Here is a 16,318-nt window from a genome sequence, read left to right on the forward strand (position 1 = left end):
AGTTCAGGTGTAAAAGATATGGTGTATATTTCATTTGCAAAGCAGACCTCTGTCCACGCACAGATCATGAGGCAAATGAAACTACATTAATTTTCATTTATGCTTCTTTTGTTTGTTTAAGTTCTCAGATTATCAGAACTACATTGTGAATAGTTGTGTGAAAGAGAACCCAACAATGGAAAGATCAATTTCTCTTTGCAATGGTATCTCTCAGTGGGTGCAGCTAATGGTTCTGAGCAGACCAACACCACAGCTTCGGGCTGAAGTGTTCATCAAGTTTATCCATGTTGCACAGGTCAGTTAAAATCTAGCATGTTTGCTGTTTATTTTGTCTTTATCTGATGCAGCCCTTTTTTCTGCTCTTCCCATACTACTACTGTAGGGTGAGCTGGGAATGTTGGCACTGCTCTGGTGGTTCATGCACACCACATGTGCATTTCTGTGTGTGTGCTGTCTTACGAAGTGTTCAGATATTAGTGTTGTGGCACCAGGACTTTCTCATTTCATTCTGAAGAAATTATTTTCACTGTAAAACTGGACTTGCTTTTGAATCAGCATGTGAGATTCCCAGCTGTGGCTGTGAAGCTTACCAAAGCATGGGAGACCCTGATGGCTTTGGCTGTAATTAGAAGCATTCCACCAGAAACACCTTTCTGGATAAAAAGAGAGCTAGGGTCCTGTTTGTATTCTTTGCATACTAATTAAACTGCAGTCATAACAAAGATAATAGGCAGTGTTTCGTACTTGGGGTAGATTGTGGGAAAAGGGGTGATGCCGAATTTTGCCCCAAAAGGCGAGAATAACTGCCTAAGAGACTCAATTTAAGTCAGCATAGACAGGAGGTATTTTATTACGACGCATCGGAGAAATCACAAAAGGGATTTCTGAGTATCTCATAACCGAAGTAAGCCTTTTATACAGTTTTGATTATGAAGTTACATCATATCACATGCATAATCATGTTTTTGCATACATATTCATAAGAGGCGTGGTGTGGGCGGAGCGTGGGCGGAGACATCTCTTTTGAGGATCATTTTGGTGGTCATTCCGGTTGCCTTCATCGTGGGCAGGGGTCACCTGATGAGTCTTCCTCCTTAAACTTTTGAACTCCTATCCTAGTATGGCCAATTCCCGGTGTACTTGGCTTGGTCCCATGGCTTGGCAAGGCTATTAGGGTTAGTTTGACTTTGTTGGCTCTGAACACGCTTAGCCCATCAGTTCCCCTATCCCTATCTCTCTTTCTTGTCATAGTGTTCCATGCCTTAACTGATTTATTGCTCTATATGTTTCCTAAGTGCTAAGCTTTCTTCGAATGTTTTACATTCCATGTTTTAACTCATATCTGTTTTGGGGCTTCAGGGGGAAGTACTGAGGAGGTACTTTGAAGACTTACTGTATCTGAAAATTTAATATTTGATTTAATAACAGTAGAGTAAGTTCATGTTACACCTAGTAAAATCATAGCTCATCACCAAAATACATGAAGTCAAATGGCACAAACTTGTAAGACTTTGGAGGAAGACAACAGAGGAAATTAAAATTTGGATGTGCACATTGAATAACCTAAACCTTTAATTTATACTGATCTATTTTTTTTTTTGTGTGTGAACACAGAAGCTCCACCAGCTGCAGAATTTTAACACATTAATGGCAGTGATAGGAGGTCTCTGTCACAGTTCCATTTCCAGGCTCAAGGAAACAAGCTCATGTGTTCCTCATGATGTAATTAAGGTTGGTATTGCTTCTAAGTTTTACAAATAAGAGAACCTTTAACTTTTTTTGTCACTGCACACACTAAAAGTAACCTTTGTTGGATAAGATGGAAACAAAGAACAAAAATTGCTTTGGTTTTGAAGGGTTTCTATTGATTATTTCATCTCTACATCACCAGTTACTCCTACACTTCTTGCAATCCCACCTTTCTTCAAGACTTGTATAGATTTTCTAAAGTTTCTCCTTTAGCCTCAGATGTCATGAGCTGCACTTTCATTTACATGCAGTAGTACAAAATAATATTCACATATGAAAACAAAGTGAACACTTGAAAACCAAACTATTGTCTTCTGTAGTAACATTGATCATCCTTAATCTGTAAAATGCTAGCACAGAGCTCTGACTTTGAGTGAAAGGACTGATTTTGTTCATCTGATCTTTCCATTTGACAGGTTTTATTTAATTTAGACTCGAACAAATTTAGCCCTAATGCACACATGGTATGGTGGACTGTTAGGAATCTGTTTTAATTTCCAGTTAAATTCTTGTGAAATACCATTGAAAGCCATTAAAAAGGGAAAGGAAGGCATATTTTTTAGCAATGCTTCTTAAGCATTCATGTGGCTTCTTAAGAGACTTCTTAAGAGAATAAGATACTTTCTTCTTTTGGGGCCTGAAAGAATCCATGAAGGTAAATAATGAGCGTGTTTTGATCACAGTATGATCAGCCTAAATAAACAAATAAACAGTGCATATCTCGACCTGAAGTGTAACCTCTCAGTGGAAATTTTTACAGCTATCAGAATCTATAAAATCAGTTAGAAAGCTTATTTTAGAAACATATTTTTCGAATTTTGTCATTTTAAGGTCTGCATCTGTGCACATCATTTGAATAACTTTTTGTTTCAAGAAATTGTATACAGGTGCTAATAGAAAACAGGCAATAAAAGTCTGGTAATTAATGACTTGTAAACCTCACACTTCGAGGTTTAACTACGTCAAACAGTTTGCAAAGGTTACAAATGGAGAACTTTGACAGGAATTTCCCAGAGAAGACATTAGTCCATGGATTTTATTATGTTAATGAGTCAATTTTGTACCTGTATAATTTTAAGCAAGGGAAATATTTATACTGCTAGACTGAAGATTAGTTTGGCCTTTATAAAAAACCCAAGATTCTGTTTCTAATTCATTTCCATGGAAAAAATGTTCTTAAACAGACAAGTGTAATACCTTGAACCATTCTGATCACACCATGATGGGATCATGGCACAGCACAGGATTTCACTGCCAGGACCTCTCCAGAAATTCCAGCTGGTGTCCTGGAAGTCAGAGAATGCATTCCAGATTTGAATGTGAAGATGGCTGCTCTTATGAATGTCAGAGAGCTTGTGCTATGCTTACACATTGACTGCATTCAGATCCCCCTGATTCAAGATAATCATCTCTTTTCATTTGACTAAATGGGGAGTGTAAGGAGACCAGCAGTATAGATTAGGCTATAAATTAACCATCTATAAATACATATTAGTACCTAATTTATGGGAGTAGGAAATCTAGAATACCTAGATGTCATTCGAAGTATTGTAATTTTTTTCAAGAGTAAATTTCTTAACAATAATATGGGAAGTTCTTGGCTGTATGACAAAACCAGAAATAGTAAGAAGTGCTGACTCTTTGGTTTTCTTTTTATTTTTAGGTGTTTAATGAGATGACAGAATTGCTTTCATCTTACAGAAATTATGATAGTTACCGACGTGCCTATAACGAGTGCAGTAACTTTAAGATCCCAATCCTTGGGGTCCACCTGAAAGACTTGATATCCCTTTATGAGGGCATGCCAGACTACTTGGAGGACAAAAAGATTAATGTGTACAAACTATATTCTCTTTATAACCACATAGATGAGCTGATACAACTCCAGGAAATGCCACTTCCCCTGGAGGCTAATATGGACCTTGTTCACTTGCTTACAGTAAGTGTGTTAGACGAGATAAATACATCCAATTAAAATTGTCATATACCTATCGAATAACTAAATAGAGAATCCCATTACTTAATTAATTGAATAAATTAATTGAATACATAAGATTGTAATCTTTTTTTCCCCAAAGGGGAAATGTTCAGGAATAGAAGAGAAGATAGTGGTGATGATTTATGTGGCAGCAAGGGTAGAGGTGCCAGTTCAGCAGTATGCTTCAAATTATTTCTATACGGGAAGGAAATGTTTATTTCTGCTTCACTGTATTACTCTCTGTACTGTCAGTAAGGAAGATTCCTTGTGTTGAAAACGAAATCACACAAAAGTTCAGTCCCTCAAGATACTTGGCATTTCTGGCCAAGTTCCTTCTGGTGCTTAAGAAACTGTCTGACATAAACATTGGTCACATATAGCTAATGTATTTCACTCCCAGTCATATCTAGTCAGTGTCATGTTACTGAAAAATTTATACTTCCTAGGTCATTGTTAAAACAATAGTTTTAACAATGACCTAGGTTAAAATACTACCTTCTATTAAAAGAGTAAATCTTCCTTTCTTGTTTCTCAGTTTTGTTTGGCCTTAACAAGTATCTTACCTTGGAAAAACCAGATTGTCCACTTCCACTTTCTGGTTACAAGCCCTGTTTCAGGAAAAAGCTAATAGATAAAAATGCTTATGTGCCTGAGGTTATTTGTTCTGTCTGGGAGCACCCTTGTGTGAGATTAGGCACACATGCCCAGAGCCTAAAATACAGCTATGTGAAGTGGTGAACTTCTTACTTCTTCCTGCTTTTTGTTTTAAATGTTTTGTTTGAAATTATTCGAAGTATTTTTTTATTCTAAAAAATGTTTTATAAAATCAGCTACTACCAATATGTAGAACTTTGGTCATAATTTCATACAGGTATATATTACAGGATATAAATGAGAAGAAATACTTAATTTCAATGCAGGAGCTTCTGAACTCCCAGTACTCCATGTTAGAGATTTCCAGATAATGGCAATAACAGTCTGTAATGTAGAATTGGACACATTTCAAATCACTGTGAACACCTGTGCAGCTCAAGTTCATTTCTTTCTAAGTGTAATCTACATTAAAAAAGTCACCAAAAAATATGAGTGCACTCCAGCAGCGAGTTTATAAAGTAGTAGTGACTGTTCAGGGATTAAACTGATGTGTTTGTTTTCAGCTGTCCCTTGATCTTTACTACACAGAAGATGAAATTTATGAACTTTCATATGCACGAGAGCCACGAAGTCACCGAGCTGCTGTAAGGGCCTTTACAGATTCTTAACAAAAGGAGGGCTTTTATGAGTGATTGTAATTTAAAACCAAGATTTTTTAAAAGAAAATTTTGTCTCTTGCATTCAGTTTAGTATTTTGTTTTACTATATGCTAAATTGAAAACATTTTAGCTTTGTAGACTGAGTGAAATCTATTAAAGCACAAATTGTTTTGTTGATGATGAAGTTTAAAATGGAATATATGGCAAGAGTTGACACTATATAAGGTTTTATAATATGAACACAAAGACAAATGAAGTTGCTGTGTAGAGACATGACATCAGTCTTAATCTTAGCAGTTGATACTGTTTTATTCAAATGGAAAATCTTATATGATTCAAATGATGAAAACCATGAATGTTATGTGGTAGTTTTGTTCCTGTTTTATTAATATGGAAAAGATGGTGATTTTACAGGGCTGTCAGTGAACTGTGACAATTTAAGGAATGACTGCTCTTTTGAACAGTTCAAGGAAGAGCTTAAGCACCATATAATTATCAAAAGAATGATGTTGGGTCCAACAGGTCATTTCTGCAGTCTTGTGTCACACAGTCCACTGTCACAAATGGAAAAAGTCTAATACTGAAAATCTTTCCATGTGGTAATAATGAAGTTCCTTTCAATTTTTTAAGCCTATGACACCTTCCAAACCACCAGTAGTTGCAGACTGGGCTTCAGGAGTGGCCCCAAAACCTGATCCAAAAACCATCAGCAAACACGTTCAGAGGATGGTAGATGTAAGTAAGGATGGCCAGTGTACTTCATACTATTGTAAACCTTTATAACCTTAATCTCAGGGTATGAGAAAATATGGGGATGGGCCTTCTGTGCTCACAAAAAGATACTTTTGCCTACCTGTAAATAGCAGCAGCAGACATGAGGCAGGGATGGAAATTCCTTCAGGGGGTGAAGGGCCAGCAGGAGCTGGGAATGCTGGTTTGTGCACTTGCAGAGGCACGCTTTCAGGGAGCCAGGGAGCCCATTTCTACCAGGGCCTCCAACATCATGTTACCGATGCAGAGGCCTCTCAGTGGCTTTGTTACACGCAGCAATTGTTTTTCTTTTCCTTTTGGGTCCCCTGCTTTATGGGAAACAACTAAGGTTCTTGATTCCAAAACTGATAGAGGTAGAGATGTAAAGAGTTTGTCTTTGCTTACCTGCTTCATTGCTTTCCTTTCTAAGCACTTCTAATATTGTGAGGCATCCTTTGATACACACTGTTTTGGAATACATTTCTAAATTTATTCTGGGTGTGCGCCTTGCCTTGCAGCAGTGACAAACAGTAATACATTCCACAAGTGGAAACAGGTGTCTGCCTGACAATTCTGTCCTATAACTGATTTTCTTACAACACTGTCCCAATGATATAAGCTAGGCAGCTGCACTCATTTGGCTACAGAAACCACCATGGAGACCACTAATTGAGAGCATTAGTACAAATTGTATATGTGGGCCTGGACAGAATGGTCTTAAAGCAGAAGTAAAAAACAGCTGTCATCGTGTTGTGAAGCTTTTAGTCCAGCCTGTGGTGACTTACCGATGTTTTGCTGCAAACCAAAAAACTGTAATGCTTTTTTAGTCTCAAGCAAAAAATGCAATTAGGCTGTTGCACTGTTTAATATACACTGGGAGAAGATGGGAGATGAGATCCATGAATAACGTGGGGGCTTTCTAAAGTGGTAATTGAGACCATCCTCATTATTAACTATTATGCTCTTACCTTGCACAGTCTGTCTTCAAGAATTATGACCATGATCAGGACGGATACATTTCCCAGGAAGAATTTGAAAAGATTGCTGCCAGTTTCCCATTCTCGTTTTGTGTAATGGCTAAGGACTGGTGAGTGCCTGCTTATCAACTTTGTAGCATCTGTTTTGGGAGAGATTTAGGGGGTTTTGTGTTTAAGTTGTACTTCATCATTAGGGTGTTGAAAGCATCCTCTTCAAGCACAGACAGAAGTGAAAACATAAATGACAAAAGCATCTTCTAAACATGTTGTGAATGACATCTTCATTGGCCTTACAGCAGTGGTATCCAAGCTCATTTAGAAGGGAAAATAGACAATAGAAAAAGAAACATTTTTCAAATTATCTCCACTATATACTGCTGAAGAATTTTCCTATGATAAAGCTGTCCCTTAAAAATAGAGAATTGGCAAACGTATATTTTGATATCATCAGGAACATTTTTTTTAACATATTAGAGCATGGGAAAATACAGTAGTGATTATTCAGAGGTTTACTATGAAGTAGTTTTGAGGTTCCATCACATGTGCAGACATTCCATTTATCCTGTCAGTCTGCAGTTTAAATGTGTAGATAAGCTTCTGTATACTTTGGAAGCAGTTGGCAAGATTACTGAGATCACTTTAGCTTTTTGTGCATTAAACTGTTGCTATTATGAAATGTGAAGGAAAAAGATGTTTAATTCTCTTTATGCATTTGACAAAAATCTATGTCTCACAAACAACTTTTCTTGTTTGTTTCCAGGGAAGGTCTGATTAGCAGGGATGAAATAACAGCTTACTTTATGAGGGCTAGCTCAATCTATTCCAAATTAGGACTTGGCTTTGCTCACAACTTCCAAGAGACCACTTACTTAAGGCCCACTTTCTGCGACAACTGTGCTGGATTTGTAAGCTTACTTTTTAGTAAATTATGTTAACTTTCTTTGGAATTATGACTTTTTATCTCATAATTGCCTTGTGTCATATACAGAAATGGATCTTTATAAAACATCAGTGAACACCAGACTTCTGCCTCTGTAGATGTTTAAGGTACCCTTTTCTCCCCTCTTGGCAGTGCCAGTATGTTTAAACATGGTTCATATTTTGTGGGGTTTGCTTATGTCACCAAAAACGGTCTCAGGCAAGATTTCCAAATGCAGAGCCTTCCACTCCTTGGGGCTGCTAGAATTCATGTCCTGATACAAACATGACATGCCTCTGCCTGTAGCATGGAAGGTTTCATACAACTGACTGTCCTACCAATCTTCTATTCAGCTGAGATCAGACAAGGGTGCTGAGACAGAAGAATTCTCCATCTACTCCAGCTCCACAGCTTCTTGAGGAACTGCCACATCTGCTGATGTATTCAGTAGATTAGCTCAAGATATTTTGTTTGTCATTGAGACACATAAAATATTCTATTTACCTTATGGTAAAGGGGTAAATAGTTCTATTTTGGCATTATGATTAGAAGTGCAGGAAAACAAGATATTCTGCAAGTGCTCAGATCTTAGAAAAGAGTGGAGCCCTTAGTGTGTTTTTTATCTGGGGGTATCAAACATGCAGAGAAATATATTAATACATAGGCTTTTTGTTTGTTTATTTCAGCTATGGGGAGTCATTAAACAAGGATACAGATGCAAAGGTAAAGTACTTTATACTTTGTTAATTTTAATCCATAATTGATAGGGAATGACAAAAACCTGTGATCATCCTGAGATCCATGGCTATATCTAGAGACCCATTTAATCTGACCTTCCAGGGAGGACAGGACTGATTCAAGAATAGTGTGACAGATACAAGAAACGCAGAGATGAAGGGACTTGTAACTGACAGCTCTAATGCTTTGCAAGGCATGACTGAATTCAGAGGGTTTGGGAACAGACCCTTGGACACAAACATCACCACTCTGTGAATATTGTGCAGCACATTCCTAAAATCTGTTTTGCAGTTTTCTTCCTCATACAGGTATCAGCTTTCTCTGCAGCTCCTACAGTCAGAGCCCTTATGTGACTGAATGGTGGCATTTTGTACTTTCATAATGAAAAGGAGTTTTAGGCATGTATAGCAAAGGGATGTTGTTTTACAGATGTATGTTGTTACAGGTAATGCATGTAGAGAACACCAAAGAAGGCTTCTTGCTTCCCAGGAGGGCAGTAGTGCTTAGATGCTACACCAGAGCCACTGAATCATGCAAACATTATTTTGTTTACAGACTGTGGGATGAACTGTCACAAGCAATGCAAAGATCTGGTTGTGATAGAGTGCAAGAGAAGACCCAAAACTTCAGTTGCAGACAGCAGCCCAACATCTGCTCTTGCTTCAAGCCTCTGCCCAGTAGGAGTTAAAGAACAATTCCATGGTGAGAAAAGATCCAAATATGTAGATAATATTTTCTTTCTTTGCTCCTTTTTCTTTTAAAGCTGTTGTACAGCATCCTTTTAGGTTTTGTGAGTTAACTGCAGTGTTCTATCTACACAGAAACTAGAAACAGGTGCATATTAGCTTGTATCAAGTAACACCATTCCTGCTGTAGACTAAGGATGGACTCCCTTTCTGGGAGATCTCTTGCCACACTACACAGTGTATGGTGCACAAATTTCACCAAATAAGGGGTAAATCTTCTGCCAGACTCCCATGAGAGTTAGATGCCCTGTGACATGAAGAGTTAACAGACTTCTTAACTCTCTCACCTTGTGACAAGCAAGTATTGCTTTTTATCAAGTTGTAACATTGACTTCTGCACTGTTACAATTCTGACTAAAATTTTAATGTGGAGTTTATAAAGGCAGTTTTCCTGTGTATCTCTGTGCTAGGAAAAGCAACAGCTAATTATTGCCTTTATTTTTTCCACTTCAGTAGCTGAATCTCTAACTCCTATCCATCTGTGCATCTTCTACAGAGTTGGAACTGAAAAATCTACACCTCTCTGTTCTTTTCTCCTTATATCAAACAAACTGTATAAAATTTTCTGTGTAGGCTTCCAAAGAAGGAATGTTGTCCTTGAAAACACCAGGCTACTTCTGTTTTCATTTGATGTTCCAACTCTTTGCGTATTCACTTTCTTTGATTTTCTTTCCTGTTCTTTGCCGGTATTTAATGTTCTTCAAATCTGCTTCCTGCCACTTTGATTATCAATCTTTTGTGTTATATTTAAGACTCATACTGCTGCATTCCACCTTAGGCTTCCTGTTAGCATATATGTAAATCTCAGTGCAGCCCATTTCTCTTGACACTATGTGCATCTCTGTGATTGTGTCTGAAATGACTGCAGCACTATGTAATTACCACCTCTTAGCCAGATCAAAGTTTTTCTCAAGCTGACCTTGATGCCACACCTGTTTTCTTCTTACTGGTCCATATTTGTGTCACTGAGACAGGGCTAAGAGTTGTTTCAAGGGACACAACATTGAGAAACTTCTCATGACATCTATTTAGGAGAGCAATGAATGTAAAAGTCAGTAAGGAATAAATGCTTTATTTATTAAAACCATGTTTAATTACCATGCCTCCTGTTTCTCCTTTTCTGGGAGAAGATCTTGCCTTAATTTACCATATATATTTTAAAGGACAAGAAGAAGGATCATTAACCTTTCCTAATGGAGAAGTAGTGGAGCACAGTGAGGACAGCAAGGATCGAACCATTATGCTCATGGGTTCCTCAGCTCAGAAAATCTCAGTGAGACTGAAACCAGCTGTGATTCATAAAAGTACACAGACTGATCCTGTACTGCTGGCTGGTGATGTGTCTCGTAAGCGGAGAGAGAAGAAAGAGCACAGGATGCCAGAGAATCCTTATCTCCAGGCAGCCCCAGCATCCTCCACGTTCCCAAGCCCAATTCTCGGCCGCCGAAGGGCATTTGTTAAATGGGAGAACAAGGACTCCAGCCACAAAATGAAGGAGGAGCATCACAGCTGTAAACCTTCATACCAGGAACTTGAGCAGGTACATACATGATGGAACAAATTCTGTTTTACACAACAGTATGGCCAAGTGGTTGATGTGTGGGGGAGTGGCTGGGTGGCAAGGTGTCACTTCACTCCAGTGACTGCCAGTTGCAGTTGAACAATCCATGAATGACATCATAAAGTCTTAGCCACTTTAACTTCCAGCAATGCTTTATTTAAATGATAAATTTTAGTGTTAGTATAGGGCTTTGAAGACATTCACACTGATCCCTGTCTGTTCTAGAATGTGAACATAATCAAATCACTCAGGACAGAATGTTCCTCCATACAGTGAGGAACATAGTTCTGCATTTCTTCCTGATTTTGGTGGCCTCTGCTCCCCCAGGTGACAGGATATGTGGGGCTGAGAGGGTAGGGAGCTCTGCTTTTGTTCAACTGACAGATGTAAGGACCACCAAGAAATTTTGCTGTGGACAGGATGCTTCTTGCTAGATTTCACCTGCATCAGCCCCGTTGTGTCTCAGCTTACTCTAAAGTACTCTGACACAACAGCTGTTCATAACACTGTGTCACCTCAAACATGGGGCCCAGGTTCAGGTTTGTACAAACACCTCTCCAGACAGATTAAAGAGACTATTGCACTTCCAAAGAGACTGTTGCACTTCCAAAGGTGCAACTAATGGATAGATCCAGCTATAATTATGAGGAACAAAGACTTACTTTCATACTTTTTTCTCAATATTTATCACTATTCTGTGATGACCACAGGACCACAGTCTAATCTTTGAATGATGACTATAACTTTCAAAATATCCCTTGGTGCTGATAAAGTGAACTCATGTTTTACCAAAGATGAGTGGTTTATTAAGACCAAGATTAAGACAATCTTCCAGTACAAACCACTTCCCTTTCAATCAACAGTATATTCAATACAAGGATGTGAAGCATGGATGTAACTTGTAAAAATGTATTCTTTAAAATGTCCCATTCATGTGAGCCCTGTAATTTACACTTGCCCTTGCTCCCTCCTTCTGACCTCAATTACTAAACACCAGATGATGTTATGAATGAATGGCTTCTGCTACATCAATTTCTGCAGCAGTAGAGTGGTAAAGTGTGACCTGTGTTGTTGTTTCCCCAGACTGCTGTTGTTATGAGAGGTGCAGTGGAGGGTGGATAAGTGCAGGTTGTGGACATGAGTCAGATACCAGCTGGTGGAAAGATGTCAGAGTATACAAGAGGGTAGAGCAGGGACTGTGGAAATATTCAGATAAGTTACTGGCTCTGATGAGAGCTACACCATTTTTATGGCAGTCAACCTAAATATACAACCAGACAGTCCTCAAACAATTGCACTATAAAATACAATTCTCTATCTTTTTTTTTCTTGTTTGTTTAGGAAAGGAATATTCTAAAGGCAGACAATGAAGGTTTAAAGATCCAGCTGGAACAGGCACACAAAACAATTGAGTCTCTCACAATCCAGAAAAGAAACCATGTAGTTGACAGTCTACAACACAGAGACTGCTCCTAGCAGATGAGAGGAAAATCTCCCATGGAATGGAAGAAAGTAAGACTGAAAGAGGGGCTCTGATAAAGCTGCTTACCAAGTGAACTGGAGAGAGAATCTGAAGGATATTAAGCAGAAATGTTGTCTTTACTACATTTCTCTTTTAAACATGCACTCCCAAATATATAAAATAATTTTGACCTTGTAAGGTAATTTAGCATTGTCTGTGCAATGAAAATAATATCTTCTGGGTTTGCTTTTAAAAGGAGTGAGAGTGTTGCTGAAGTCTCTGTTCATGTTGAAGACCATATTGATTTCCCAGTGACTTACTTGGCTGCCAGCAGCACACCTTACTGTACAAATGTTCTGACAAAGTAGATCTTCATAAGACTGGTCACCTCAAATTTGGCCCAAACTCAGTTTTATAGAAACAAATGTGTGATAAAGCAGAGTAAGTAAAACTATAGAAAAAACTACATTAAGAAAAATAATTCCTTCTTGGAGCTGAAACCAACTAAAGACATGAAGTGAACAGTCACATTTAATTCCAAAAATTAACAATAAAATTAAAGTAGCTAAGCTAATGATATTTGATTGATCCACACACTTTAAGATAAACTGACAATTTTTAAAAACATCTTTAGATGTTCAGAGCTTTAGAAGTTCTGCTCCTCAAACACTTACCTTTAATAAAGTAATAGAAGTGAGACTATAGAGACTTTGAATACTGCTTCCATGCCATGACTTGGAAGATTTAATTTCCCTTATTTGGCATAAGGAGTAACTTGTTGTCCACATACAGTAGATATGGGACAAGGTTGATTATATTTCTCTCACATCAAAGTAGATGCCATTGTTGAGCAGAATCTTTAGAGCCATATTATGAGGGAAACTGAAACTGAGCAATCCCTGTGCAATAGCTACTGTATTTCAGAGCTCCTAACAACATTTCTCTATTTTCTCTCTCCTGGATTTCACATGCACTTTACATTAAGAGTCAAGATGAGTGTGCTCCTATGTCTGTAAATTTTGTATAGTAAACGGTGCGAGGGAGGTAACTTAAAGACACAAAGTGTATATATTTTTAAGAGAAAATAAAAGTCTTTCAAGTTACTGCTAAATCTACTTGTCAAAATAGCTGATTTGAAAATTCCATTTGCATTCCAAGAGGATCTGTATGCTTAGAGTTATATATTTGTCATCACACATACAAACATCATAAACAAAGACCACTTAATGCTCAACACTTCTGAGTTTCCAGTTCCATTATAGATTGAAGTTTAGTCAATGACAATATCATCTGTGCTTTGTGTTCCAAGTGGCATAAATATACATTCCATCCACAATTTACAGTCAATACCAAGTATATGAATGCTTTATTTATAAAGTTAATCTGAAAGTATTTGCCAGTTTAGTGATTCAAAATTGCTTGGAAATTGGATTGTGCTTGCAACTCCATGTGTAAGTAAAAACAAATGGAGGGAAAGACTAGTAGTAGTAGATTTTCTGTAACATTACTGTAAATAACTGAAATGCATAGGAAAAAAACAGCTCTGAAGATGGTGCAGCTTTTTTCAACTCATACACTAAGCCTGAATTATTAACAAGTAACATGGAATTGCACTTTGGTCAGTGAAGCAATCAGAATGGCTGTCAGGTCATGGCTGCAGACTTGGTTTACCCATTTTCTGTGAGCTTCTTGATTTTGTCCTCTATTCAGGGAACTACAGCAAGGTGTATTTCTAATAGGCATTTAACAAATAAAAGTCTGTTTCTACAACTATTAAACAAGATAAAGGTTGAATATATTTTCACTTATTTAAAAAATACCCCAGAGGAGCAGCTAAGACTCATAAATTTTATTGTACAGCCAATGTAAGTGCTCACTGGTGGTCTAAACTCTGGATTTGAACAGAATTTGTGTATACACTTTGTCTGTGATGGAATTTGGAGATCATGAACAAAACCTCATAGTTAAAAGGAAAATTCCCTAATATCAGCAGCTGGTCCAAAGGCTACTGTGTAACTAGATACTTAATACTCCAAACTGAGTTATGACCACAGATTTGTACAGTTCTAAGTGCTAACTTAATGTTTCTCTGTGAAGTTTGCTTGTTGAATTTGAAAGATTTAAAAGGGCTTTGTTTGCAGGAATGTCTTACAGAACAAGCGAGCAGTGCTTCATGCGTGCTGAAAACTTCCTGCTTCAAAGAAGTCAGTTGATACCTGGATAACTTCAGAGCTCTCTAAGTACCTTCAGGTTCTCTGTTTGCCCAAAGCCCCTAACAGTTATCTCCTTCCACCCCACCTTAACAGTGGAACCTGACTACAGGGAAACTCTTAAAACTGACAGTGCTACCCAGAAAAAAATCACGTGCCTTTGTGTTAATCTTCAAGCTGCTTTATGTTAGGAAAAAGAGACACAATTAGAAGTGCTGTTCAGAAGTTATCAAACAGTGATACTGAAATTTATCTCGTGGCTAAGTCAAAAAGAAACACTCACCTCTTCCTTCTCTAGGTCTAGCTCTGCTTACAAGAAGGCAGAAAGAACAAGCACCATTCCCCGTTCATTTAAGCGTGAATTCTGATTGCTTAAAGATAAAAGTACACAGATTGAGTAGTATCATAATTATCAAGGCAGGGCTACTGTTCATAATGAGGTTAAATACAATTGCATTTAGATTAGCTCATATATGTTTTGGAAATACGTTTTTGTTCTAGCAGCATGTGTTATTTTGTTGTAAGTGATCTCTATGGCAACTTGAAAAAGTCCAGTGCTGTCCGAAAAGATTGAAGAAGTGTACAGATTGTAAAGATTTTATATAAATTGTAAGATTTTGGTTTAATATTTATAACAGAAAAATATTAAAATTGCATTTCATGCCACCTCTGATTTTGTATCTCCAAGAAATCTATACAACCTATACTCATCTTCCTTGACTGTTATCTGAGACACTTCTGCAGCATTAACCTAGTACCCGTGTCTTTGACCAGCTTCACCTTCTCTGAGCCTTGGAATGGTGCCTGGGAAACTTGGGAAGCTAGGTGTTTGCATATTATTTGTTGGGTATTTTACTGGCTGACACAGTAAAAACACTGTGTTGTTACTCACTGTTCCAAGTATTACAAAGCACTCATCTTTACTATCATATCCTCTCACTTTTGTTAAGAATGTTAATTTTGAAGATTTCACAGCACAGTAGCCAAGTTTAAGCAAGGCTTCTGTTGTGTCTGCTAATGCTGCCTGCTGTTGCACAGGCAGTACTGTAGCACCCTAAAGACTTGCTATTTACCTTACAGTAAACTTCAAACTACCACATCCTAAATTGGTTTTTATATGGGGAAATGGGCACCCACCCAGTTATCTTCAATCATGAGAGGGAAGAACAAGAGGTGAAACTCCTGTTTGTATGGCAAATCTGCTCTACGGTCTTATGCAAAACAGGTCGTGGGTTTTTTCATAATTACAGAAAGTAATAAAATAAAACTTGAGAAGTAATTGGAGGATATTTCTTTAGTTTATGTAAAGAAAAAAGAAGTGATCATATAGATCACTATGCTTTTAAATTTTTTTCAGTAAGATAAAATCTAACTGAGATTCCTTAGTAATCCCAGACAAAATCCCAGACTTGTGATATAACTTTATAGAAAAATTGTAACAGGCAAGGTATCTATTGTCTTCTCCATTTTAGTCAAAATACATGTTATTTCCATTACCATAAAAAGTTAAGTTTCACCACTATTGTAAATCACCAGCAGGAATTCTTTCTTACAAACAAAGGAGGAACATATGATAGTGGATCCAAATCATAATACACACAGATGATGGAAATAATTTCAAATACAGTACTTTATTCCTCAGTGTTTACAGCTGTTGACAAAAGCGTCTCTCAATTCCTGAAAAAAATCCCCAACCTTTTTTTTCAGATCTTCAACAAACAAAACAATATTAACTTAGGTATTCATTAAGTGCGAATAAAAACAAAAATGTTCACAAACACATATATGAAAATCTTTTACTTACAACAGCATTTTTGAAAATACTTTTTTTTTCAAAACAAAACTTGAGGTTGAAATCAATTACTTTCATGGTGTTATTGCATTGTTTGAGAAATTAAAAGCATACATTCTGACAAAAGGACAGCAAAGGATACCTCCATGAAATATGGTGGTGCTTACTTTATTTTTTAACTAC

At 37.4% G+C, this 16,318-nt stretch overlaps 1 protein-coding gene across 2 annotated transcripts in view; it reads left to right on the plus strand.

The window, feature by feature from the left end:
- Nucleotides 1–14,998, plus strand: part of RASGRP1 (RAS guanyl releasing protein 1) — a 38,622-nt gene extending 23,624 nt beyond the window's left edge. For both annotated transcript variants that reach the window (XM_054275950.1, XM_054275949.1), the window contains exons 7-17: nucleotides 122–295; nucleotides 1,615–1,731; nucleotides 3,413–3,688; nucleotides 4,885–4,965; nucleotides 5,611–5,715; nucleotides 6,708–6,817; nucleotides 7,468–7,612; nucleotides 8,313–8,349; nucleotides 8,920–9,066; nucleotides 10,274–10,650; nucleotides 12,013–14,998. In XM_054275950.1, coding sequence (XP_054131925.1) covers nucleotides 122–295; nucleotides 1,615–1,731; nucleotides 3,413–3,688; nucleotides 4,885–4,965; nucleotides 5,611–5,715; nucleotides 6,708–6,817; nucleotides 7,468–7,612; nucleotides 8,313–8,349; nucleotides 8,920–9,066; nucleotides 10,274–10,650; nucleotides 12,013–12,147 — 1,704 coding nt within the window. In that variant the 3' untranslated portion in view covers nucleotides 12,148–14,998. The remainder of the gene's footprint in view (nucleotides 1–121; nucleotides 296–1,614; nucleotides 1,732–3,412; nucleotides 3,689–4,884; nucleotides 4,966–5,610; nucleotides 5,716–6,707; nucleotides 6,818–7,467; nucleotides 7,613–8,312; nucleotides 8,350–8,919; nucleotides 9,067–10,273; nucleotides 10,651–12,012) is intronic.
- Nucleotides 14,999–16,318: the final 1,320 nt, after the last annotated feature.

The sequence above is a fragment of the Melozone crissalis genome, unplaced genomic scaffold, assembly GCF_028551555.1.
Source record: "Melozone crissalis strain CALT ecotype California unplaced genomic scaffold, PUWL_Pcris_2 ptg000018l_1, whole genome shotgun sequence".
Lineage (NCBI taxonomy): Eukaryota > Metazoa > Chordata > Aves > Passeriformes > Passerellidae > Melozone > Melozone crissalis.